Source organism: Lynx canadensis, chromosome F2 (genome assembly GCF_007474595.2).
Source record: "Lynx canadensis isolate LIC74 chromosome F2, mLynCan4.pri.v2, whole genome shotgun sequence".
Classification (NCBI taxonomy): domain Eukaryota; kingdom Metazoa; phylum Chordata; class Mammalia; order Carnivora; family Felidae; genus Lynx; species Lynx canadensis.
Window position 1 is genome coordinate 29,801,265 of NC_044320.2, and position 26,235 is coordinate 29,827,499.

At 36.0% G+C, this 26,235-nt stretch overlaps 1 protein-coding gene across 4 annotated transcripts in view; it reads right to left on the reverse strand.

Moving 5' to 3' along the window:
• EMC2 (ER membrane protein complex subunit 2) overlaps positions 1–26,235 on the reverse strand; it is a 51,830-nt gene that overhangs the window by 22,530 nt on the left and 3,065 nt on the right. For all 4 annotated transcript variants that reach the window (XM_030303804.1, XM_030303802.2, XM_030303803.1 and 1 more), the window contains exons 2-5: positions 22,338–22,451; positions 21,788–21,852; positions 18,662–18,747; positions 11,006–11,063 (exon numbers count right to left, since the gene is read on the reverse strand). In XM_030303804.1, the coding sequence (XP_030159664.1) occupies positions 11,006–11,063; positions 18,662–18,747; positions 21,788–21,852; positions 22,338–22,451 (323 nt within the window). The remainder of the gene's footprint in view (positions 1–11,005; positions 11,064–18,661; positions 18,748–21,787; positions 21,853–22,337; positions 22,452–26,235) is intronic.

Below are 26,235 nucleotides of genomic sequence, written 5' to 3' on the forward strand. Positions count from 1 at the left end.
GTTTGACAGGCACTGTGCAAGATAATGAAAATATGGGGATAAAAAAGAATAGATAATTCATTACAGGAGCAATGAAAAAAAGACCAATCAAATAAAAAAGACAATGATAGAGATATCTAGGGTGTTGTGGCAACATGGAGGATATCCTAACACAGGCTGTGGCAGAGTGAAGGAGGTGTAAGGGCAGGAAGCAAAGAGGTTCCCAGATGTGATACCTGTACTGAAACAGAAAGAGCAAGTAGACATTAAAAAAGCAAAAGAGGAAATTGTGTGGAGGACAAAGCACAGATGAAGGAACACAGAAACAAAGGCACAGAAGACACCAACAGTATGTGTAATCAGACAGCAACATTGTGTATAATCCAGACTATCTATCTGAGGGGGGAATTAATAGGGACTGGAGGGCACTATATAAAATATTAAATTTATATCTCTTCCATCTCTATTTAATTCAATGCAGATAGCTAAACAATAAAACAAACCAAAACTATGGCCAAGTTTATGAATTATGAACATGATTGCGATTGTTTTATACAATACATACTCTATAAAAATGCAGACAAGGGAAGTAAAATGAATGGGACCTCTTTAGACTAGTAGAGCTACCTTTCATAGGTGAAAAAGGTGGAGGTTTTGCTCGAAAGAAGTGAAAGTAAAAAAAAAAATCAGAGAAAATCAAGAGATTTCCAATAAATAAGACCATGAGTGATATTTGTAATAACAATGATAAAAAACATGTTGGTAAGAAAAAATGAAATGTGTTAAAATGTATATCCTTGATTATTAAGCTCATGCTGAAGGCTTAATACAATACCTGCCATATGGCAGGTATTCAAATATTTTTGGAATAATTTCACTATGTACAATAATGAACGTGCTATAATAAATGTACCATTTAAAAGGCCTCAAGAATTCAGAAAGAAAAGTAAGAGAAAAGCTCTAAACGTAACTCAATCTTAAATACTTGAGGAAGAATATTAGACTTCAAATGAGAGCCTTCTTCCAAGTTCTTCTGAAAACAGGTGATGGATAACTTAACACATAACTAAGAAACAAATTTCTTTTGGATATATCATATCTAATGCCACCAATCCAACATCATTTGAAGCATATTTTAACTGTTTATTCCTTTCATCTATCATGATACTACTTCCTCTACAGGCAATATGGTAGAACGGAGTCCATGTTTTAAAATAAAAAAGATAAGAAATAAATACCAACTCTTGGCACTTACCAGCTTTCTAACCAAAGGCAAAATACTTAACCTTCCCAAATGTGCATAATACCCCAATCTCCAAGTACCAATGTAAAGCAACTAACACAGTAGACAGTATATAATGGTATTGAATAAATAGTATCTTCCTTCCTTTCTCCTTTATTCTATGCTTAACATTATGTTAAGCATAATACAATTCTACCTATGAGATCTTTAAAAGCCCAGAACAGGTTGCTTCATTTGATACTAATATCTTGTCCAATCTTTATAGGATTTGCACCAGTTGAGATATTACAAAGATGTAATGAAATTTGTTGAAAATATTAGATTCAAATGTGACATATCAGACAAAAGGTCTAAGTATGAACATGAATAACAATGAATACTTCCCTGGTAAGAAGTACGGTATGAACATTGTAATGGATACCATTATGTACAATATAAGTTTCATGAAGAAGGGTATACTAAAAACACCCATCTAACTTTAATTCTTTTTCTTGGTGATTTAACAGCAGAACCATCTCTCTACTGTTGAATATACACTGATATTTTTAGGTCAGCGGCATGCTGCAAAATATAGTTTGTAAAGCACTGCTGTAAGGTTTCAAAGATAATTCATGTTTAAAATGCCTTTTAAAAAACACACCTTTTATAAATGATGGAAAACAGATTTAAACAACTTAAATGCATCGGAAGAGACAGAATTAAGAGTAGAATCTGAAATTTCTGATTCCCATTCTAGAACCTTCTAGACTTCCTAAAAGAATCTGAAATATTACAGGTTAAATAACTGTTACTATTATTTTGAATTATGTGTATTTGTAGTAGGTGAAATGTCATAATTTTATAACAATGTAAAACAAACAGAATTCAGTATTAACTTTGTAACTGAAAGTTTTAAATATAAGGCTTTAATTAATCAATTTGGGAAAAGTGCCCAAAAATCTCTACTATATAAGCAATATATTGATTGATCATGTAAAACCTAAGATATAGCATTTTATTTCCTAATAGCATAAAGTCTAAAACAAACTTTTAAGTGGTAACACTTCAACTAAGGCAAGGACAGTCTTCCTAATTAAACTATGTATGACAGCTTAAAGAAATACCTATGTGGCAACAACTGTCATATAGGCAATGATATATTATTAAGTTATATACTATGCAACAGTCTTTTCCATGTTGTTTCTCCTAAAAGAAAAATAATACCACATGCTAGCATAAGAACCAATCTTTTTTTATCATGATAATTTTAAGTGAGCATTAAGCAGGGATTTCATTTCTGGCCAAGATGGGAGTAACAGGGATCAGATTTACCCTCCTGCCTGAACCAAAGAACTAGACTATATACATGAAACAATCACTTTTAAGGCATAGGACAAGAGGCACAGTGATCCCTGAGCGGCTGGAAACAAATGAGGTGAGCCCTATTTTTAGGCTTGCTACCTTGAGGGAGTTTCATGGAATGAATCCTGTGCAGGAAGAGAAAACAGGTTGAGTTCAGTAGACTGTGAGTTCAGGAAAAGGAGCTGAGTATCAGGAAGATCAAAGGCTAGAGCTTATGGACATAGTACTAGAGAAAAAAGAAACAGAGTAAGAACTCTAGATTCCCCTTGAATCTGAAGGGTTTTCCTGGAGTATTCAGCTTTGTACTGACCAGTGCATGTGAGTGAAAACACTACCCAAGCCAAGGAAAGAATCACCAGAAAGGCTTAAGGGGAAGTGTCTTGAGCTCACACGGGGATGGGAATAGTGCCTATTCCCACCAACCAGACTAGAAAATGCCATGATTCCTGTGGCAATGGACAGAGTGCCCAGAAGGATGTAATGAGGTATCATTAGCCCTATATACATTGCTCTGAACCTCTCTAACAAAGACCCAAAAGGATCAAATTGCTTCCAAGTAACTTGTATACCACAAGAAAGCTCAAGATTATATTACAGGAATACAAAAATGGAAAGGAGTAAAAACTTTTGAAGATGATAGTTTTGTTCACAATCTTGATTGTGTGATGGCTTCACAGGTATATCCAAGTGTCAAAACTTACCAAATTGCACACCTTAGTTAAATGTGTCCAGTCTATTTTACATCAATTGTATGTCAAAACAGTTTTAAAATAGCATTAATTGGACTAAAAGTTAAGTCAAGTCTTGAATATTTATCAATTTCCATTTATTTCTTTTTTATACTTTCTTTCCTAAAAGCATGCCAATGTTCTGAATTTTTCTAAATGTCTTGTTTGGAAAAAGCTTTGCAAATGTCAGTTTGAGTCTTAGAAATGAAAACTGTTCGGGGCACTTGTGTGACTCAGTCAGCTGAGCCTTTGGCTCAGGTCACAATCTCATGGTTTGTGAGTTCAAGCCCCCTCATTGGGCTTGCTCCTGTCAGCCTATCAGCACAGAGCCTGCTTCAAATCCTCTGTCCCCTTCTTTCTCTGCTCCTCCTCTGCTTACGCTCTCTCTCAAAAAAGAAAAAAAATAAAAACAATATATATGTTAAAAAAAAAATGAAAACTGTTCCAGGGGTGCCTGGGTGGCTCGGTCAGTTAAGCGTCCGACTCTTGATTTCAGCTCAGGTCATAATCTCACAGTTTGTGAAATTGAGCCTGGCATCAGGCTCTGCATTGACAGTGCAGAGCCTGTCTGGGAGTCTCTCTCTCCTCTCTCTCTGCTCCTCTCCTGGCTCGCATGTTCTCTCTCTCTCTCTCTCTCTCTCAAAATAAATAAATAACCATTTTTTTAAAAAGTGAAAACTGTTCCACTTCACAAGTGATTTTATTAACAGCAGTTAGAAATTTCTATAAAATATTTCTATAATAAAATATAAAGTACTGATGACCACCAACAAATCTTCATCAAACTTGCTACATGCTTTATGTAACACTACATACAAAGAGGCTAGCCAGCAATTCTTCCAGAAACACTTGTCATATCTTAAAAAAATAAGCTACAGTGGGGAAGAAATGCCACCTAGGAAAAGATTAAAGGATTAATATCTACCAGCAAAATACAATCTAGACTCCCTTACTGCAGATGCTGGGACCTAGGAAGAAACAGACCACTGACCTACAGAAGGAAAGCAGAATTCTAGGTTCTTCCAAGGCTTATGCCCACTACCCGAAGAAATGTAGCATTCTGAAAGCATCTTCATCTTTGGCACAGAGGCAATTACATCTAATTCCAAAACAAAACTTCAAATATTTGATAAATCACACTATGCAGTTTACAATTCTAGGCAAAATCTGATCTTTCTGAAATATGAAATTAAATTAAAAAGGGAGTAATTACTATACCTCTTTTCTGAAAGGCATATAAGTTTGACAAGTATTCATTGAAGGCCTACCATATGCTAGGCATTAGTCCATGCAATGGACATAATGATTTCCCTCAAGGAACTTTCAAAGGAAGAAAAGCCTACTTTTATTTTGAAAGCAAACAAACAAAAAAACTGGTGCTCAGGTAAGCCAAGGGATAAAAGCTCACAGTGAGCCTAATCCAATACTTGGCTTTGATAGGTATATTTGAGAGTTACCTTTCTAAAAACATTCACATCTAAGTAATTTTATTTTATTTTTATTTTTTTTTAACGTTTATTTATTTTTGAGACAGAGAGAGACAGAGCATGAACGGGGGAGGGTCAGAGAGAGAGAGGGAGACATAGAATCTGAAACAGGCTCCAGGTTCTGAGCTGTCAGCACAGAGCCCAACGCGGGGCTTGAACTCATGAACCGCGAGATCATGACCTGAGCCAAAGTCGGACACTTAACCGACTGAGCCACCCAGGTGCCCCAGTAATTTTAATTTTTTTGTACTCTCATTGCAAAATATTCTTTCATCCATTCCCTATCCTTTCCAGTTCTACTTGTCCTAGGTTTAGATCCCTATAATCTCTGGCCTAAGACCGAGCAGCCTCCAAATTACAAATTATTTCATCTCATCGCATCTCCTTCAAACTATCTCCCATATTATTATTTTTCTATTATTTTAACGTTTATTTATTTTTGAGAGACAGAGAGACAGAGTATGAGTAGGGGAGGAGTAAAGAGAGAGGGAGACACAGAATCGGAAACAGGCTCCAGGCTCCAAGCTGTCAGCACAGAGTCCAATACAGGGCTCAAACTCACAAACCGTGAGATCATGACCTGAGCTGAAGTTGGACACCGAACTGACTGAGCTACCCAGGCGTCCTTATCTCCCGTATTATTAACAAAGTTATTTCTAAAAATATCTGGTGGTATTTCCCTAATCAAAATTTGACTTCATTGTGCATTTTCTAAGAATAAAAATTAAGTTCTGGAAATGTAACAATACCAGGTTGTTCACAAATAAGGCCATCTTGCTGCATCTCCAGTCACTCTGTACAAAGAACCAATTCAAAGGTACAAAATATTGTTCCTCAGAACCCTAGTTTTTCTCAGAGGTCAATGAGTGCGGAAGAAGAAAGAAGTTAACTAGGTAGAGCACAGTACCATGCCCTCTCTTCAATAAGAATAGAAATAAAATTTCATCTAAAAAAGGCATTAAAGGAGGAAGTTCAGAAAGAGAAGTACAAATGGCTTTTTAAGTATATGAAAAGATCCAACATCATTCATAATGCAAATTATAACAAGATAACATTTTTTACCAATTAGACTGGCAAAGGTTAAAAACCAAAAAGCTGATAGTGTATACCATGTGGGAGAATACAGGAGAAGCACTCTCATACACCAGAGAAATGAATAAGGATGCTAAAAAGCCTTTGTGGAAGGAAATTTGGCAACATCTATCAAACAATTTTTTTTTTATTTTAGAGAGAGCACCCGTGCACACATAAGCAGGAGGGGGGAGGGAGGGAGGGAGGGAGGGAGGGAGGGAGGGAGAGAGAGAGCGAGCGAGCGAGCGAGCGAGCAGTTTCCATGCTCAGTGTAGAGCCTGACACGGGGCTCAATACCAGGACCATGGCGTCCTGACCTGAGCCGAAATCAAGTCATTTGCTCAACCAACAGAGCCATCCAGGCACCCCTATCAAAGTTTAAAATGTATAGACCTCCAGACTTAGACTGCAGAGTAGGAATCCATCCTACAAATGGCATTCACTGCAACACTGTTCCTGGGAGAAAGATATCAGAATCAACCCAAGGGTTCATCAAACTGTTTTAATTTAACTTAAAACTGTTTTTCAAGACAGGGACTATACATCATACAACAAAATGCTATGTAGCTAATCAAAGGATGATGTAAAGGATGTGCTGATATATAGAATGATCTTTACACTGTGTTGTGAAGTAGAGTATGCCATAATTTGCATTTCAAATCACTCTATCAAAAGGGATACACTCATGCATACATGCATGTGTGTTCACAAGGAAAAAGTCTCTGGAAGAATACATTAGAAATGTTAACAATGTTTCCCTAAGTGAAGGAGGACTTGAGATCAGGGGTAAGAGGAAAGACTTAGTTTTCACCATATATTCTTTTGTATTGTTTGTAGTTTTAAACATGGGTAGGTTTTACATCTTCAAAAAAAATATTTAACAAATTTTAAAAAATAGATGGGAGAAAAATAAATTTTAGCACCCTCCCAGAAGAAAATGGAAAACTTCCTTTCTAATCACTTTTTTCTTTCTTTCCTCGGTAAACTTTGTACTTTAACAGTGTGAAGGCTTCATTCATAAGATATGAGGACTTTCCCCAGCCCATCATCTTTGCTTCATTTCAACCACACTCATCCTTCAAAGCCTGCAAGGCTCAAAAAATCACCCAGCAAGTCACTAAAGAATACGAATTTAATAGTCTATTGTCAAAGTCCACAATCTGTTCATATCACTCTGCATCCCTAAGTGCAAAGTCAAGCGGGTGTCTAATTTGTTCTTCTATTCCCAGCACCAAGCATACTACAGGCACTCAACAAATATTTTTTGAAAGATAAATGAATGCAGGGCTCCTGGGTGGCTCAGTTGGTTAAGCATCTGACTTCAACTCAGGTCATGATCTTGCAGTTCATGAGTTTGAGCCCCATGTTGGGCTCAGTGCTGACAGCTGAGAGGCTGGAGCCTGCTTCGGATTCTGTGTCTTCCTCTCTCTCTGCCCCTCCCCAGCTCATGCTCTCTCTGTCTGTCTGTCTCTCTCTCTCAAAAGTAAATAAACATTAAAAAAAAAAAAAAAAAAAAAAAAGAAAGATTAATGAATGCATGTGAGAAGGAAGGAGAGCTCCTTAAAGCTTGACTGAACAAGCTAATTTCTATACTGGATATCTAGGAACAGAGGCACAAGACCAATGAAAGAGTCCTATGATCACTTTTAGACAATGCAAAGAAGAACTACAGTGTAAAAGCTTGAGTTATAACTATGGATGAGGATGAAACCAGATTTTCCCACCTTTAAGGTCATACATTAAAGCTGCTTTGAAAAAAGAAACTGAAGTCTTTTACACTGCCACTTAACTGTTTAATACAAATAAAGTCTTCCCGTACTAGACTTAATTAGTTCTAGGTCTTTCATGGTTTTGTTATCTCCCTCAGTGTCTACCACAGTGCTTTCTATGGATACATAAACAGAAACGGTCTTTATTCTTAGTAACGCCAACATTCTGGTGGTTCATGACAGGTACTCAATAAACATTTACAGAAGGACAGAAGGGACCAAGGGGACATTAGATAAAGATAATATTTAATGAAAAAATAATACATTTAAGCAAAGCTGAATTTAGTTACTTTGTTCTAAAGTGTTTACCTGGCAACTAAGGGATTTAGTTACTACCAGCCTCATACATAGTCTACGAGTAAAACCATTTGGATATCTCTTTTAGTCAGTCTTAGAGCCATAGAACATGGAAAGTACTACAAACACAGAAAAATAATTACATACTATCTTAAATCCTGAAAAAGTAAAATAATTTATTAAAAATATCCCCCACTTAAAATGACACATAAGTAAAATGTTTGACCCATAATTCCAAGAAATTAAGTTATAAGCTATTGATTTTTAACTGTTATCAAAAAAATTGTTTTGAAACTTTTCAGAAACGTGAGTTTGTATTTTCAATATATGACTGCATTAAAAATGAATACCTTTGAAACTGTGGTAAAGTCTTATAACTGAAATAAGTACATGAGAAAATCTGTAAGGAAAGAAAAACTGCCATTTTCTTAAAACAGGTGGCAAGCAATTACGATAGTTAAGATTAAAAAAAGTATTCAAAACTTTCCCATTTTAACTCCCTTTTTATTGGAAATATCTAGATAAATAACAACTCTGTTTCTGTTTTTAATAACAGATAGGCTTGCAGCTCTGTCAAAACTTTTCCCTGAACTTTCTATATGCTGAGAATCCTCATAAAATAATACATCCTTGCCATTCAAATATCTACCTCTACACTCCATTCCCCCAGCCCCTCCCAAAAAACCCTAGGAAGTTTCCAGAGAAAATTTCCCTGGGATGGGATAATATTAACAGCAAAAATCTAAACCATTTCACTACATAGATATATATTACCACCATGTGTAACTTACGAAATGTTGTCAATTAAATCTCAATAAAGTTGAAAAAAGCTTATCATTCAAGCAACAAACATAAGAATTACTACAGGGTATCAGAAGAGATAGCAGAGATTGGGGGTTTATGACTAATGAATGCCTGAGATAAATGCTAACTAAATATTGGACAGTTCAATATTAAATAATTCCCCAACATGCATAATTTACTTAAACAAATCAAGTACCTAATGTTTAATATTCAGTATTTCTGCATCTTATAATCCACAATCATACATCAAATGACTTTTCAAAAATGTGTATTTTGAATGAAATGCTTGCCAAAAAGAGAAAACCTTCATGTATTTGTATTATGCTAATATAACAATTTCTCCTCCTCTAAAAGGACAAAACAAACTCAAACTGGTTTTTGGTTGTTTTTTTTTATTTTTTTATGTTTATTCATTTTTGAAAGAGAGAGAGACAGAGCACAAGCAGGGGTGGGGTGGAGAGAAAGGGGGACACAGAATCTGAAGCAGCTCCAGGCTCTGAGCCATCAGCACAGAGCACGACGTAGGGCTTAAACTCACAAAACCACAAGATCATGACTTGAGCCAAAGTTGGACGCTCAACCGACTGAGCTATCCAGACGCCCCATCAAACTGGTTTTTGTTCAAAATTTCTAAAAATATTTTCTTTTAGCAGGCATATGTATGCATGGACATAATAAAAAGTTAAAATGCCTGATATGTTATCTAAAAATCTAACTTTTCATTGAATAAAAGATAAGTCTGAGGAAAGCCATTATGCAAAAGTAGTAAACTAAAATGTTCTCAAAATTAAAAAAAATCTTCACCAGAGTATTTTAAAAACAAGTAACATTCCATAAGTATATCTGGAACAAATGCTCTGCACAATACACTAATATATTTGTTCAAATCAGGATAATTAAAGATGTTATCTTATGGGAAACACAATATATTTTTCTTCTTTTTTTAAATTTTTTTTTTTCAACGTTTATTTATTTTTTTTGGGACAGAGAGAGACAGAGCATGAACGGGGGAGGGGCAGAGAGAGAGGGAGACACAGAATCGGAAACAGGCTCCAGGCTCTGAGCCATCAGCCCAGAGCCCGACGCGGGGCTCGAACTCACGGACCGCGAGATCGTGACCTGGCTGAGGTCGGACGTTTAACCGACTGCGCCACCCAGGCGCCCCTATTTTTCTTCTTTATGTGTATATATGTATACATGTATGTTATACGTACATATATATGTTCTTATCTAGGTATAAGACCGAAAAAAAACAAAACACCTTTATTAATTCTATATACCAATTACTGTCATGACTTCATTATTCATTGAGACAACTAAAATATAACTACCAAAACAAAACAAGTTAGTATATCATAAACTTAAAAATATTACAAAACCACTGAACTCTGCTGGGCTTTTTTGCAAGCACATAAAATTCTTTCTTTCTAAATTTCCAATAGTTTCTTTTCTTTTTTTTTTTTAAGTTTATTTATTTTGAGACAGAGAGAGAAAGACAGAGAGCAAGGGAGGGGTAGAGAGAGAGAGAATCCCAAGCAGGTTCCTAGCTATCAGGGCAGACCCCAACATGGTCCTCGACTTCAGGAACCGTGAGATCATGACCTGAGCCGAAGTCAGACACTTAACTGACTGAACCACTCAGGGGTCCCTCCACTAGTTTCTTTTTAATAAGGTATCTTATGAGTCAAATTTTACAGAAGAGTTTTAAATCTATTTTAAAATTTTTTTTCAACGTTTATTTATTTTTGGGACAGAGAGAGACAGAGCATGAGTGGGGGAGGGGCAGAGAGAGAGGGAGACACAGAATCGGAAACAGGCTCCAGGCTCTGAGCCATCAGCCCAGAGCCTGTGACGCGGGGCTCGAACTCACGGACCGCGAGATCGTGACCTGGCTGAAGTCGGACCCTTAACCGACTGCGCCACCCAGGCGCCCCTAAATCTATTTTAAAACTGTGGTCCAACATATATTTTTTTTTCAGGTTTATTTATTTAGGGAGAGAGAGAGAAAGCAAGTGAATGGTGGAGTGGAAGAGAGAGAGGGAGAGGGAGAATCCCAAGAAGGCTCCATGCTCAGCACAGAGCCCTATGCAATCCCACAACCACAAGATCAGAACCTGAGCTGATTTCAGGAGTTGGACACTTAACCGACAGAGCCACCCAGGCACCCTCAACATAAATTATTTAAAATAAGAAGCTAAAACCTGGCTTCATATGTATTTTCACATTATTTCAAAAATGAATAAATTTCACCTTTTAAAATAAAATTTAGACAGTCAGCTAACTTACAGTGTTAGTTGGATCTTCTTGTAAAATTCGATCATACAGTTGTATAGCATCATCGTATCTATTTTAAAAAAAAAGAAACATCAAGAATCATTACCTTAATATTTAGTGACAAATAGTAAATACAGAAAAACATTAAACTGGCAGGACTTTAAATGCATTGACAATTGGAATCCAACTCTCTTCTGATCTTCATGTAACAGTAATTTGCTAGAAATTTTTTACAGAAAAGCTTCATGTATAAAAGCATTTATAAAAAAAAAAACTGACTTCAAAAATATACTGATTCATGAACAAAGAAAAACAGAGATGAACAAAAATACATGGATTCAATTTGGCCAAATACAAAGGTAAAAACTAGCAGCACAGAGAGATACTTTTGTGGTCTTAGATATACCTAGAATTACAGCCAGTAAGGCAGAAGAGCAAGTTTAATTTTAAACAAATTCACAAGTAAATGATCTATGATTTAATTCTCCTTTAATGAATACTTATGATAGCTTTTCTTAGTTGAGCTCGTTCAGTTCAATTCATTAAGCACCTGTTAAATATACACTTGCAATACACTTTAGTGAGTTACAATCTTATAAGAAAAATAGTTGACAATTTATCAAATGAAAAAAATAATCAAACATGACAGCATATAACTAACAACCCAAAATGAACATTATGTCATAGGGAATCAAGGGGAGGAATACATCAAAAATCACATAAAGAACATCATATAGTCTTACAAATGGTAATCTTGCTCAGGATGCAAGAAAATAGCTAAGTGATCCTGAAATTCCTTCCTAACAACATCCACAACCCCAACTCCATTCCAAATCAATTTCTTTATTCCAGATACAGATCTTTAGAGAAAACAAAAACAGTATTTAAAAACTTTCACAACAGTGTTTCTAAAACTAGAAACAACAGCTACATTCTTGAAATCTATTCATAAGTTTCCTAAGAGAGTTTTTTAATTTTATATTTTTCTGTTAATGATATTCAATATATAAATATTCTAGATCATTATGATGACACATCTTTTAACTGAATACTGCCCCACAAATTTAGTGCCCAAGCCTCTTTGTGATTATGATCATGCCAGAAGGTAAGAATATTTCAACTGTAGCAGACAACTGAGAAAAAGAAAAGCAGACTTAATTTGTAAATGGGTCCATACCATGTGAAGGCCAAACAGCATCACTGCACATTAAGTCAATTAGACTTAAAAGCAGTTCAAATAAAATTAGTTTGGACCTCAAATACATGCTAAAATAGTAAGTATGGCTAGCCTCAAAAGAACCTGCAATTAAATGGGGAAATCTAAAATAAAATCATTAAATATTAATAAAGCAAAACAATGAAGTATATAAAGATAAAATTAATGCTATAGAGCAAGGGTTCTATGACACAGTATATAAGACACGGTACATAAAAATCCCCTGGGAATCCTTCTCCAACTATGTAAACTCTGGGAAATACAAAGAAAATGACACAGGAAGGTAGGAAACCATTCCTTTTACTAATATAATGATAATCTGAATTTTAGTAGTCTTCTAGTTTTGGGGAGTATTTTATTAGAAAACTTACATTGCTTTTACAGCTATATAAAAACTATACACATAAGACATTATTAATACCTAGTTTTATATTACATTGAAGTTTTACTATAATAAAAATATAGTAATTTATTAAAGAAAATTTTAATGTTTATGTATTTACTTTTAAAATTTTTTAACATTTATTTATGATTGAGAGACAGAGAGAGACAGAGCATGAGCATGGGAGAGGCAGAGAGGGGGAGACACAGAATCTGAAGCAGGCTCCAGGGTCCAAGCTGTCGGCACAGAGCCTGACACAAGGCTCAAACTCACAAACCCTGAGATTATGACCTGAAGCGAAGTCAGACGCTTAACCGACTGAGCCACCCAGGTGCCCATATGTTTATTTACTTTTAAGAGAGAGAGAGAAAGAGAGACAGCGTGAGTGGAGAAGTAGACACAGAATCTAAAGCAGGTTCCAGGCTCTGAGTTGTCCCCACAGAGCCCAACGTGGGGCTTGAACTCACGAAACATAAGATCATGACCTGAGCCAAAGTTGGACACTTAACCAACTAAGCCACCCAGGAGCCCCCAAAATATTCAGTTCTGTAAAAACTGAATGTGGTGGTTAATTTTTTTAACTGAGTGTGATGTATTAACTGGCCATGAGATACCCAGATTAAATATTATTCCTGGGCATGTCTGAGGTTGTTTCCAGATGAGATTTGCATTTGAATCTGTATACTCAGTAAAACGGACTGCCTTTCCCAATGTAGGTGGACATCACCCAATCTCTTGAGAGTTTGAAAAGAACAAATGCAGAGCAAAGAGTTATTCATCCCTTTTTCATGTCTCACTACATGAGCTGGGACATCTCATCTCATCTTTTCTTGCCCTCAGTCTGGGATTTACACCATTAGTTCCCTTGGTTCTCAGGCCTTTGGACTTGGACTCAGAATTACAGCACCAACTTCCTGGCTCTCCAAGTTGCAGATAGCAGATTCTGGGACTTCTCAGCCTCCATAATTGCTTCATAATAAATCTCTCTCCCTCTCCCTTTGCATCCTACCTCCCTCCTCCTACCCCATATATGTATACAAATACCCTCTAGATTCTGTTTCTCTAGAGACTCCTAATACACTGCAGGTCTACAAAAATTTACCTTTAGTCAGCAATGTTCTCAAATCTACTTGTCAATTCTCCTGCAGGGCTTCCTTTAAAGAAAATTCTGGATTACACCACTAACAAACTGATCTCAGTAAAATGGAGACTAGGCAACTACGTATTTTTTTTTAAAGGGCACAGATCACTCTAATTCACACAATCGTATATGAGAATCAATGGTTAATGGCCCCATGTAACAAAGACACATAATAGCCACTCTTTCAGGAGAAGAAAAATTAAAGAACACAACAGCAAAACTTTACTAGGTAAAATGATTATATGAGTTTCAATTAAAGAGCAAGGTGTAAAGAAATTAAAGTTCACTAGGTATCTTAGAAAACTTGACTTAAGAATAAATTATTGTTACCATATCAATTTTTTATACAGTTAGAAAGGGGGTGGAGGGATAGGAACTATTAAAATGTGTCCTTTGGAAACTAGTACCTCTCAAACCTTTACAAGATAATTTTAAAAATCATTCATGTTGGATTCTGGGATGTGTTTGGCTATTTACATATTTTAAGAATGGTCTAAAAATACTAGATATACTATAGTTGAAATAAAACAAAAAGGGATATTAGAGTAGAACACTAATTCAGGAACAATCCTTTGTAGATTTCTTCCATTCTGTCCCCTGATTCAAATTACTTTCTGTTAACCTAAAATAATACTATTTTATTTATTTTTCTTTATGCCCTTTGCTTGCTTACAGAGAAGATCCAATGAGATTAAAATGTACATATAAACAAACACGTAAGCCAAAAGCCAAGGAACAAAAGGGTTAAGAAAAATTATATCAATACATCTTGCTTATTAAAAGCTACTGTAACTAGGTACAAGTTACCTCTTACTTAAAACACCAAATTAAAAAAGTAAGGGGTTGGGGCGCCTGGGTGGCGCAGTCGGTTAAGCGTCCGACTTCAGCCAGGTCACGATCTCGCGGTCCGTGAGTTCGAGCCCCGCGTCGGGCTCTGGGCTGATGGCTCAGAGCCTGGAGCCTGTTTCCGATTCTGTGTCTCCCTCTCTCTCTGCCCCTCCCCCGTTCATGCTCTGTCTCTCTCTGTCCCAAAAATAAATAAACGTTGAAAAAAAAAAAAAAAAAAAAAAAAAAGTAAGGGGCAATAAGCTAACCCTAAAATTCACATGTAATAAATTCAAAGGACTCAGAATAGACAAAATCCTCTTTGGGGAAAGAAAAGAAGGAAGTCAAAGGCCTCATACTTACAAATTTCAGAACTTACCACAAAGCTACACTATCAATAGTGTGGAATCAATACACTGTGGTATGTGATAAACATATAGATCAATGGAACAGAACTGAAAGCCCAGTAATCAACCCTCACATTTACATTCAATTAATTTTCAACAAGGGTGCCAGACAATTAAATGGGGAAAGCAAAGTTATTTCAACAAAGATGCTGGGACAACTGGATATTCACATGCCAAAGAATAAAGTTGGGCAACTACCTCACACCATAAAAAATATTAACTGAAACAGATCAAAGACCTAAATATAAAAACTAACAGCAACATAAAACTCTTAGAAGAAAGGACAGGTGTAACCTTTGTGACCCTGATTAGGCAATGGTTTCTACATGACACCGTAAGTACAAGTGACAATGGAAAAACAGAACTGGACTTCATAAAAAATAAAAAACTTTTGTAATCAAAGGATACCATCAGGCAAGTGAAAAGACAACTCACATAATGTGAGAAGTTTTACAAATCATATTATCTGACCAGGGACGTGCATCTAGACTATATTTAAAGAACTCTTATAAGTAACTCCCATCTAGAAGCAAATATGAATAGACATTTCTCCAAATGGCCAATAATTGTATGAAAAGATGCTCAAGATTTCTAGTTCCTGGTTTGGCACATGATGATTCTGAAAGTCATCACTCCCATCCTCACAAGAAAAAAGCTAAACAAAGTGAACAAACTAACAACTCTTTTTAGATCCATCAGAAAATTGACCAAGTAAACCACTGCCCCTAAAATTAAGAGATAGATCAATACAGATAAACATAGCTCAATGGAACATAAGATCCCATCAAAAACTGTTAGAGCTAATAAATGAATTCAGTAAGGTTGCAGGATAGAAAATCAAGATATAAAAATCTGTTGCATTTTAATACACTAATAATAATCTATTAATAAGCTAATACACTAATAATATACTAATAATAATCTATTAATCTCATTTACAAGTCATCAAAAAGAATACACTACCCAGGAATGTATTTAACCAAAGAGGTGAAAGCCCTGTATGTTGAAAACTATACCACACTCATGAAAGAAATTGAAGAAAATCAAAAGATATCCATGCCCATGGATTGGAAGATTATTGGTAAAATTTCCATACTACTCAAAGTAATTTAAAGATTCTGTGCAATTCCTATAAAAATTCCAATGGCATTTCCCACAGAACTAGAAAAGTCCCAAAATTTGTATGGAACCACAAATGACCCTGAATATCCAAAGCCATCCTGCACAATAAGAACAAAGCTTAAGACATCATACTTCAAACCATATAAAAAAGGCATAATAATCAAAGCATTATGGTATTGGCATAACAAGAGACACACAGATTAATGGAACACAACAGAGAATCCAGTAACAAACCCAAACATAAATGGTCAATTAATTTACCAAGGAGAAGATAAGAATATACAATGGGAGAAGGATAGTCTCTTCAATAAATGATGCTGGGAAAACTGGACAGTCATATGCAAAAGACATAAAGCTGGACTACTATCTTTATACCATATGCAAAAATCAACTCAAAATTGATTAAAGACCTCAACATAAGATATGAAATCGTAAAACTCCTAGAAGAAAACATAGGCATAAGCTCTCTGACAAGAGTCTTGGTGATAATTTTTTAGAAGGAGCAAAGGCCGACAAAAACAAAAATAAAGAAATGGGACAACATCAAACTAAAAAGCTTCTGTAAAACAACAACAAAAAAACATTCAACAAAATGAAAAGACAACTTACAGAATGGGAAAAAATATTTACAAATCATCTGATGTTTGCAAATATCTGATAAGGAGTTAGTATCTAATACATATAAAGACTTTATACAGGGACACCTGGGTGTCCCACTCCTTACTTTGGCTCAGGTCAAGAACTTGCGGTTGTGAGACTGAGCCCCACATAGGGCTCCACGCTGGCCAAGGAAGCTGCTTAAGATTCTCTCTCTCCCTGTCTCTTCTCCCTCTGCCCATCTCCCCTGCTGGCTCTCTCTAAAATGAAAACAAAACAAAAACAAAACAAAACAACAAAACAAACTCACAATCGCAAAAAATAAAAATGCGGCTAAGAAGAGGCAGAGGAATTGAAAAAGACATTTGCCGAGGAAGACATACAAATGGCAAACAGGTATATGAAACGGTGTTCAACATCATTAATCAACAGGGAAACAAAAATCAAAACCACAATGAGCTATCACCTCACACATAATAAAATGACTATTGTCAAGAAGACAAGATATAAGTGTTGACAAGTATGCAAAGGGAACCCTTATGCACCGTGGGTGGGAATGTAAATTAGCAGAGCCGCTATGAAAAACAGTATGAAGGTTCCTTAAAAAATTCAAAATATAACTACCATTTGATCTGGCAATTCCACTTCTGGGTATTTATCCAAAAGAAATAAAATCACTATCTTGAAAAGATATTTATTTCCACACTCATGTTCACTACAGCATTATTTGCAGTAGCCAATACATGGAACCAACCTAAGTATCCAGTGACAGATAAGTGGATATAAAGAAGTTTGATATAATGGAATATTATTCAGCCATAAAAAAGGAAGAAATTCTGCCATTTATGAAGTTGGATGACCTGGGCATATGCTAAGTGTAATAGTCAAAAACAAAGACAAAGACAAATACTGTATAATCTCACTTACAGGTAGAATCAAAAAGAACACAAACTCATAGAATCAGAAAACAGATTGGTGGTTGCCAGAGGTGGGCTGTGGGGGTGGGCATTCTAGGTAACAGTGGTCAAAAGGTACAAACGTCCAGTTAAAGTCCCGGGAATATAATGTACAGCATGGTTACCATAGTTAACAATACTGTTGTGTACTTGAAAGCTGTTGCTAAGAGAGTAAATCTTAAAAGTTCTCATAAAAAAAAATATTGTAACAATGTATGGTGATGGATGTTAACTAAACTTATTGCGGTAATCATTTCACAATATATATGAATATCAAATCATGATATCATACAACTGAAACCGACAGAATGTCAATTGTATCTCAATTAAAAAAATAATAATACCTTCTATACCTTGAATGCCTGTATGGATACTACACATACGTCATTACTAATTCCCAAAACAACCCTGACAAGTTGGTAATATTCCTGTTTTGCAAAGGAGTAAAGCTAAAAGGCTTAAACAAAAATAAGTTAAATAATGTGTCAGGTAAACAGCTAATAAATCCTAGAAAGAGGATATAAAACTGTCCTTACTCCAGAACATGATCCCATTTCTCTAGGCCAGAGATGGTAAATGAATTACACGCCTATGTCAAATCCTATTTATTGGGAGTAATTGGCAAAACTTATGCTGAGAAGCACTGACACTATTCTGAAACTCAGTAGCAAAAAATCTTGCACAATTAACAATGTTGCCATGTAGGTAGGCCCTACATCTATACCCATGTTTACCATTTTAAAATGGGATCACACTGGGGCGCCTGGGTGGCGCAGTCGGTTAAGCGTCCAACTTCAGCCAGGTCACGATCTCGCGGTCCGTGAGTTCGAGCCCCGCGTCGGGCTCTGGGCTGATGGCTCAGGGCCTGGAGCCTGCTTCCGATTCTGTGTCTCCCTCTCTCTCTGCCCCTCCCCCGTTCATGCTCTGTCTCTCTCTGTCCCAAAAATAAATAAAAAACCTTGAAAAAAAAAAATTAAAAAAATAAATAAAATGGGATCACACTGTTTTTAAGATTCAGTTACCTTTCCATGGCTTCAAATCTCATCCCAGTTAGTCTCTTGACTCTATGACTGCCAGGGAACTGTCTTCTCAACTCCTGAAGACAAAACTGAAAAAATAATTGGTAAAAAAGGCTTAAATAGTAGTAATTACATTACATGTACCAAATGGGCCACAAGGAATGGCCTACAGTCTTCAGTGTATCTTCTTAAATCATTTCATCTGTGTAATCTAATGACATGAAATGAAATTAATTGGTAATAAATAATGGGGTAAAAGAAGAAGTCTGAAATCACAGTGCGAGTAACAATCAGTTCTCAAAATCTTAACTGGGAAAATGAGCAAGTCATGGAGTACACTAATAACTCTTGAGATACTGCCATATTATTCCTCCTTAAAAATGGCTTCTGGGGTGCCTGGTGGCTCAGTCGGTTAAGCATCCAACTTCAGCTCAGGTCATGATCTCACAATTCATGAGTTCGAGCCTTGCTTTGCGCTCTGTGCTGACAGTTCAGAGCCTGAAGCCTGCTTCAGATTCTGTGTCTGCCAATCTCTCTGCCCCTTGCCCTCTTGTTCATTCTCTCTCTCCCTCTCTGTCTCAGAAATAATAAAAGAACTTTAAAAAAAAATTGCTTCCATAATGTGCCAGACCCAACTTACATGCTTATAACAGCTTCCAGGTTTTTTGCTTCTAACTATTGCCTAAGTATTCTCTTTATAAAAATTAAGCTCTTTGATAGTATTCTCAAGTCCCTAGCAAATAATATTAACACTTTGTTCAATTTTTCCCTGTTGAAATCATGTATTAATCAATCATCTTGTCAGTACACATAACCTGATTTGGGGTCATAAAATGCAGACACCAAGTCTATGGAGCCAATCTCCTTTGGGAAATATATATAATTCATCCATTAATTTAAATAATCAAATACTTACTGAGCACCAACTATGATCTCACCAACATCTGAATGCTAGAAATGTCGAGGATTATAAAAATGATCCATTCTAGTGCCCCAAAGCATAAGTGACCAAAAAAATACATTTCATTAGTGAAGAAACTATTAATCAGTAATAAAATAAGTTTTAATATGATCTGCAAGTATTGCTTCCAAGTATGTGGCTAAAAACCTGCCACACTAAGAAAAACATTACAATTAGTTAAAAATAAAGATGATGTTCATTTATTTCTATGACACCACACAAAACTCGTATTATTTGGTCAATCAAGCTGTGTAGAAATTCTGAATCATTAAAAAAAATACTAAGTTACAAAAAAAGTTAGCATTTAATTTGATCTCCTGCTTTGGTTATCAATATTATATAATTTGATCTCCTAATTTGTCAAATGGCATTTAGCTACTTAAAAAAAAACCTTAATATCTCCCTTAAGATGTAAGCTGCCACCTCTGTGACTATTACAAAGACTATACGTCATAGGTTCTGAAGGTAATCCAAAAGATTTTATGGAATATTTATTTACCACTAACAGTTCCACTAAAATTAGGTGTAGAGACAATATCACATAATTACCTTGGAAAAAATAATGCTAATTCAGATAGGAGTATGTTCTCCTGGTATTTCAACTTTCAGTTTGCATGTATTTTTTTTTTTTTTTTTTGGCTTAAATGAGGAGATGATACTTAAGAACTCAGGATTATAAAACAATAGAATAAAAGAGCAGAAACCTCTACTTCTTGATTTATAAAATTAATATAACAGTGTCAAGCACAAATCAAAGTGAAGATTAAATAAAGCCTGCTATAAAGCACTTATAGCACAGTGCCTACCACATGAGTTATTCTTTTATTTTAAAAGCTATACTTAGTATTTTAAGTCATGTTCTATGTATGTTAGGATTTTCTAGTAATTTAAGAAAGAGATACATTTACAGCACTGCAAAAGAGTATTTAATATTCGATTTACAATGGGGTTACATCCCATAACCCATGGTAAGTCGAAAATACTGAATGTCAAGAATGCATTTTTAACACACCCAACCTATTGAACAGAATAGCTTAGGCTAGCTTGCCTTAAATATGCTCAGAACACTTACATTAGTCTACAGATGGACAAAATCATCTAACACAAAGCCTATTTTATAATGAAGTATCAACTACCTCATGTAATTTATTGAATACTGTACTGTAAGTGAAAAACAGAATGGCTGTAAGGGTACAGAATGGCAATAAGTTTATCGATTGTTTACCCTTGTGATCACATGCCTGCTGGAAGGTGCAGCCCATTGCCACTGCCCAGCATCATGGTATCACCGACCACTAGCCCGGGCAAAGATCAAAATTCAAACTTCAAAGCAGTTTCTACTGAATGTATATTGCTTCCACACCATCGTAAAGTCAAAAAATCCTACGTCAGGGAAGCCTGTTGGGCGTCCGACTTCGGCTCAGGTCATGATCTTGCGGTCCGTGAGTTCAAGCCCTGCACTGGGCTCTGGGCTGATAGCTCAGACCCTGGAGCCTGTTTCGGATTCTGTGTCTCCCTCTCTCTCTGACCCTCCCCTGCTCATGCTCTCTCTCTCTCTCAAAAATAAATAAATGTTAAAAAAAAAAAAAAAAGTTAAAAAAAAAAAATCCTAAGTCAAATCATCCTAAGTCTGTGACTGTCTGTGCTATGAAAGTCATTCCACAACCCAAAAGAAAAACTTGTTTTAAACCATCCGCTGCTTATTTTTAAATCTATAATATAGCATAATTCAACTCTTAAGTGTATAATCTTCACCAACTAATTTAACTTCTTCAGTACTGTTAAGAAGATTTAAGAACGTTCGCTGTCCCCAAGTACCTAGTCAGTCTTACCTACTCTTAAGAGTAGTAATGAAGGGGTACCTGGGTGGCTCAGTTAGTTGAGCACCTGACTCTGGCTTAGGTTGTGATCTCACAGTTTGTGAGTTCAAGCCCCACATCAGGCTTTTCTGCTGTCAGGGGAGAGCCTGCTTCAGATCCTATCCTCTCCCTCCCCCTCCCCCGCTTACACTCTCTCTCAAAAAAAAATAACTTAAAAAAAAAAAAAAGAGTAGCACTGAAAACTAGCTATAAAAGCATTCAAATACAAGCCATATACTAAGTCTTAGCTACTTATATATACTTCATGAAGCAAATTTAAAATGAAATAAAATTAGTTTAAATACCTACCAATGCCAAGTCATCTCGACCATAGTCTAGGGCTGCAATCATTACTTGTTCATATATGATCCAAACTATAGAGAGAGAGAAAAAACTGAATTTAATGTCAAAATCTCCCAGCACAAATTAGAGATTTTTCTTGTTTCTAATATTTTAAAGTCACTTATAACTAAAAATTGATATACCATATTATATCTGGAATTAAGAAAGCATCCTCATATACTTTCAGTAATATAAAAATATCTTAGTATCTTATAAAGTAAAAAGATCTCCCGTTGTTTAATACCTGGGCTCTTCTAAAACATTCTTTATGAGGCACATTGTGACCAGATCAGGATGATAGCCCTGTGGGCATTAAAACAAAAAGGCCTATTTGATAGCTCCACTACAACCAGGAATTAGAAATCCTTCTCAAAATGATGTATCATTGACTTCCTGAAAACTCTTCTTAAAAAGGGACAAATCAGATTGGACAGCAGGAAAACATAATGAAAAGATGGTTTTTAAAAGAACTAAAAGCCATAAATAGAACATGAACTAAGCATGAATAAGAACTCACTATCATCTCCAAGCTTAGAAGCATATTCATTAATTAATTCCTCTCCAACTTCCACAATTTGCTCACTATTTCGTGAGTTTTCTTCTCTCCATTTTCTCATTTTATCTCGCATCTCTGAAAAAAATAAAGTTGTTATTACATACATATTTGATCAAAGCCAAAAAATTGACAAGGAAGTTGAAATCAACTTTTCAGGAAAATAAGGCCATATTTAAAATTTTTTTTATGTTTATTCATTTTTGAAAGACAGAGAAAAACACAGCACAAGCAGGGGTGGGGCAGAGAGAGATGGGGACACAGAATCTGAAGCAGGCTCCAGGCTCTGAGCTGTCAGCACAGAGCCCAACACGGGGCTCGAACTCACGAACCGCAAGATCAGGAGCCAAAGTCAGACACTCAACCGACTAAGCCACCCAGGCGCCCCGGAAAATAAGGTCATATTAATGTAAGTCTATGGTATGTCAAAGTTCATAAAGCAGAAAATCAATTTAACAAGAGCAATAGACCCCTTATAAGATTAAAAAGACATCACAATTGATGTCACAACTATAAAAGTAACAAATGGCATGAGTCTGCCACAAAGATCCCCCATCCCTTGAAGCAACTATGGATCTTAATTTTTTTGAAGTTACAGACAACTTTCAGAATTTGATAAAAGCTAGGGATTATTTTCCCAGAAAAAAAGAAACACATAAAATTATGCATAGAAATCTCAAAAATCCAAGGTGCTCCTGAAGCTCACCTACTCACTCAAGAATGCAAAATTTCATACTCAGAGGATCATATTTGGTATCAGCACTGACAGGATATTCACAAAACTTCATTAATAACATTACAACAGTACATATAATGTATAAGGATACACAACCATGCAGGAAAATAAACCACGTAAAAAATCAGAATAAAGGAAATCTTTCAGTTACACACATAATAATAAATGGAAAGAAGAAAGTAAGGTAAAAAGCACCTGCAAACAAAAGTGTTACAAGAACAATTTTGCATATTATAAAATAAGAGTGAACTGAAAAGTTTTTAAAAGCAGCATTTGATAATAGCAGAAATAACTGAGAAGAAGAAACAGTACCTAATCCAGTAAACAAAAGATCACTTTTTCATATAGTTAAGATAGAAAAAATTCTCCAATTCACAAATCATATATATGCTTTCTTACTTCTACCTCTGAAAATCTAACACACTTACTCGCCTATAGACAGATGCAGAATAGATTTAAACAGTTACATTGTTGCTGAACACATAAGTTAAATAAACAATGACAGGCCCCTAAAGAATAAGTATAAAAGAAGCAAAAGGGATTTTCTCTACTTTTATAAGCATTATCTGAATCCCTAAAGCTCAAAGTCTAAAAATGAAAATAAAAATTGTAAGATGAAAACAGATCTTAAATGGTCTTAGCAAATCAAGTTAACACAGTTAATTCCTTCTACTGACAACTAGAAATCAGCTGGACTCTCATTCTCCACAGGGTCTGAACTAAATCTGACAAGGTTGAAGAGGAAATGAACAAACAAAAAAGCAGGTCATTCATACTCCACAGGTTAAGGGCTCAGTCCCACAAAACTGCCCCCACTTTAGACATCAATCACAAGTCAGGGCCACCAGTACTGCTGACCAACTCGCTATAAAGTCTGGGGTTCTCACAACCTCCTCTGCAGGTTTGCTAGAATGCATCACAGAATTTAGATAAGAACTCACTATTACGGTTTTATTTTAAAGCATATAATTCAGGAACAGTCAAATGGAAGAGATACATAGGGCAAAGTGAGGGGGGAGAGGGGAAGCAAAGGAACTTCCATGCTTTTTCTAAGCTAATCACCATCCCAGCACCTTGATGTGCTTACCAACCTGGACGATCTCCAAACCCTGTAGTTTAGGGGGGTTTATAGAGGTTTCATTCCATGGGCATAAGTGTTCTCCAGATCCTCTCCCCTCCCAGAAACTCAGGGAATGAGACTAAAGTTCCAATCAGGGATCATGGTCTTTTGGGTGACCAGCCTTCAATCTGAAGCTATCCAGCATAATGGGATGACCCACAGATCATCCCATTAGCATACAAAAAGATACTCATTCTAGAAACTCCAAAGGTCTTAGAGGCTCTTGTGTCAGAAACTCAGGAATAAGACTAAATACAACAAAAGATATTCCTATCAACCCTACCATTCAGGAGATTTCAAGGGTTTAGGAGCTCTGTGACAGGAACTGGGGACAAAGACCAAATATATATCCCTTATTTTTTTTTTTTTAATTTTTTTTTTCAACGTTTATTTATTTTTGGGACAGAGAGAGACAGAGCATGAACGGGGGAGGGGCAGAGAGAGAGGGAGACACAGAATCGGAAACAGGCTCCAGGCTCCGAGCCATCAGCCCAGAGCCTGACGCGGGGCTCGAACTCCTGGACCGCGAGATCGTGACCTGGCTGAAGTCGGACGCTTAACCGACTGCGCCACCCAGGCGCCCCTATATATCCCTTATTATATCACAACATAACATGTTATCTTTAGATCCACAGCATGGGTTCTCAGAACTCATTCAAACATTATCCCCCTATGCCATGGTTCACTTACATAGTCTTAAACCCATTTTCACTTTCAACCTGGCAGATTATTTTAAAAGAGTAAATGCCTTGAGAATATAAATTACTTAGTGTTTTATAGATATGTTCCATTACACTGCACCCCTTGCCCATATGCTGACACCCAAATTAGGCTAGCACTCAAAGGGCCAAACTATCTTTCTAGGTCTTACCTTGAAAAAATTACCTTCACAAAACATATATATATATATATCTCCATAAATACAGATCTTTAGCCTAGAAGTGAAATCTCAGGGTATTTTCCATGAGATCTGGGACCCTGCCTGTCTTATTTAGCACTGTATCCTTAAGAATTGGAACAGTGCTTGGTGCAAAGTACTCAGACATGTATTTAATTAACATGTCATTTAGTATATAAACTAATAGTTAAAGCTAGGTATGGATAAGATCACCCAAAGAAGGCATTTAACTTTTCAATTTTAGACTCTTTGAAGCCGATGAGACCTTTGAACTTTCTCTTCCCAGAAATATGTACACATTTACATACACTAAATTTTACATATAATTCCAGGAAATTCAAAGGCCACATAAAACACCCCTCCATCAGTCAGGAGTATACTGATCTCAGATTCAATAACCATTGATAAGATTGAGTGCTAAAAAAAGAACCACTAAGAACACCAAAAATCAAGGACCAAATAGCTGTAGAAAACTCACAAAAAAAGGTCTGAAAAGAGGAGACCCTTTATGTTATTATGAAACCAAGGAAAGAATGTTTCATGGAAGGAGTGATCCACAACAACAAATACAGTATAGATGTAAAAACAAAACAAACAAACCAACAAACAAAAACCCACATTCATTAGACCTGGCATTAGGTCACCCTAGAAATCCTATTGGAGTGATAGAGAATGGAAAACAAATTACGTTTGTTGAAGGTCTTAATAAAAAGAGAGGAAGTAGAGACAGTAAGCATAAAAAACTAAAATCCTTTCAAACATTTTATAAATATGTCTTCAACAAATACTCATTTAGTGCCTATTACAGGCTAGGCATTGTGCTAGACATCCTATCCATATCCTGGCCAACTATCCTACTTTCAAAAAATTTGACTATACCCTTCTTAGAACTCTTTTTCTTTTACAGAGTTCTTTTAAAGAGTTCTTTTTCTTTTAAAGAGTTTTTCTTCTAAAAATTTTTTTTTATTATTTATTTTGAGAGAGAGAGAGAGAGAGAAAGCACACACGCGAGTGGGGGTAGGAGCAGAGAGAGAGAGAATTCCAAGCAGGCTCTGTGCACTGTCAGCACAAAGCCTGATGTGGGGCTCGAACCCATGAACTATGAGAT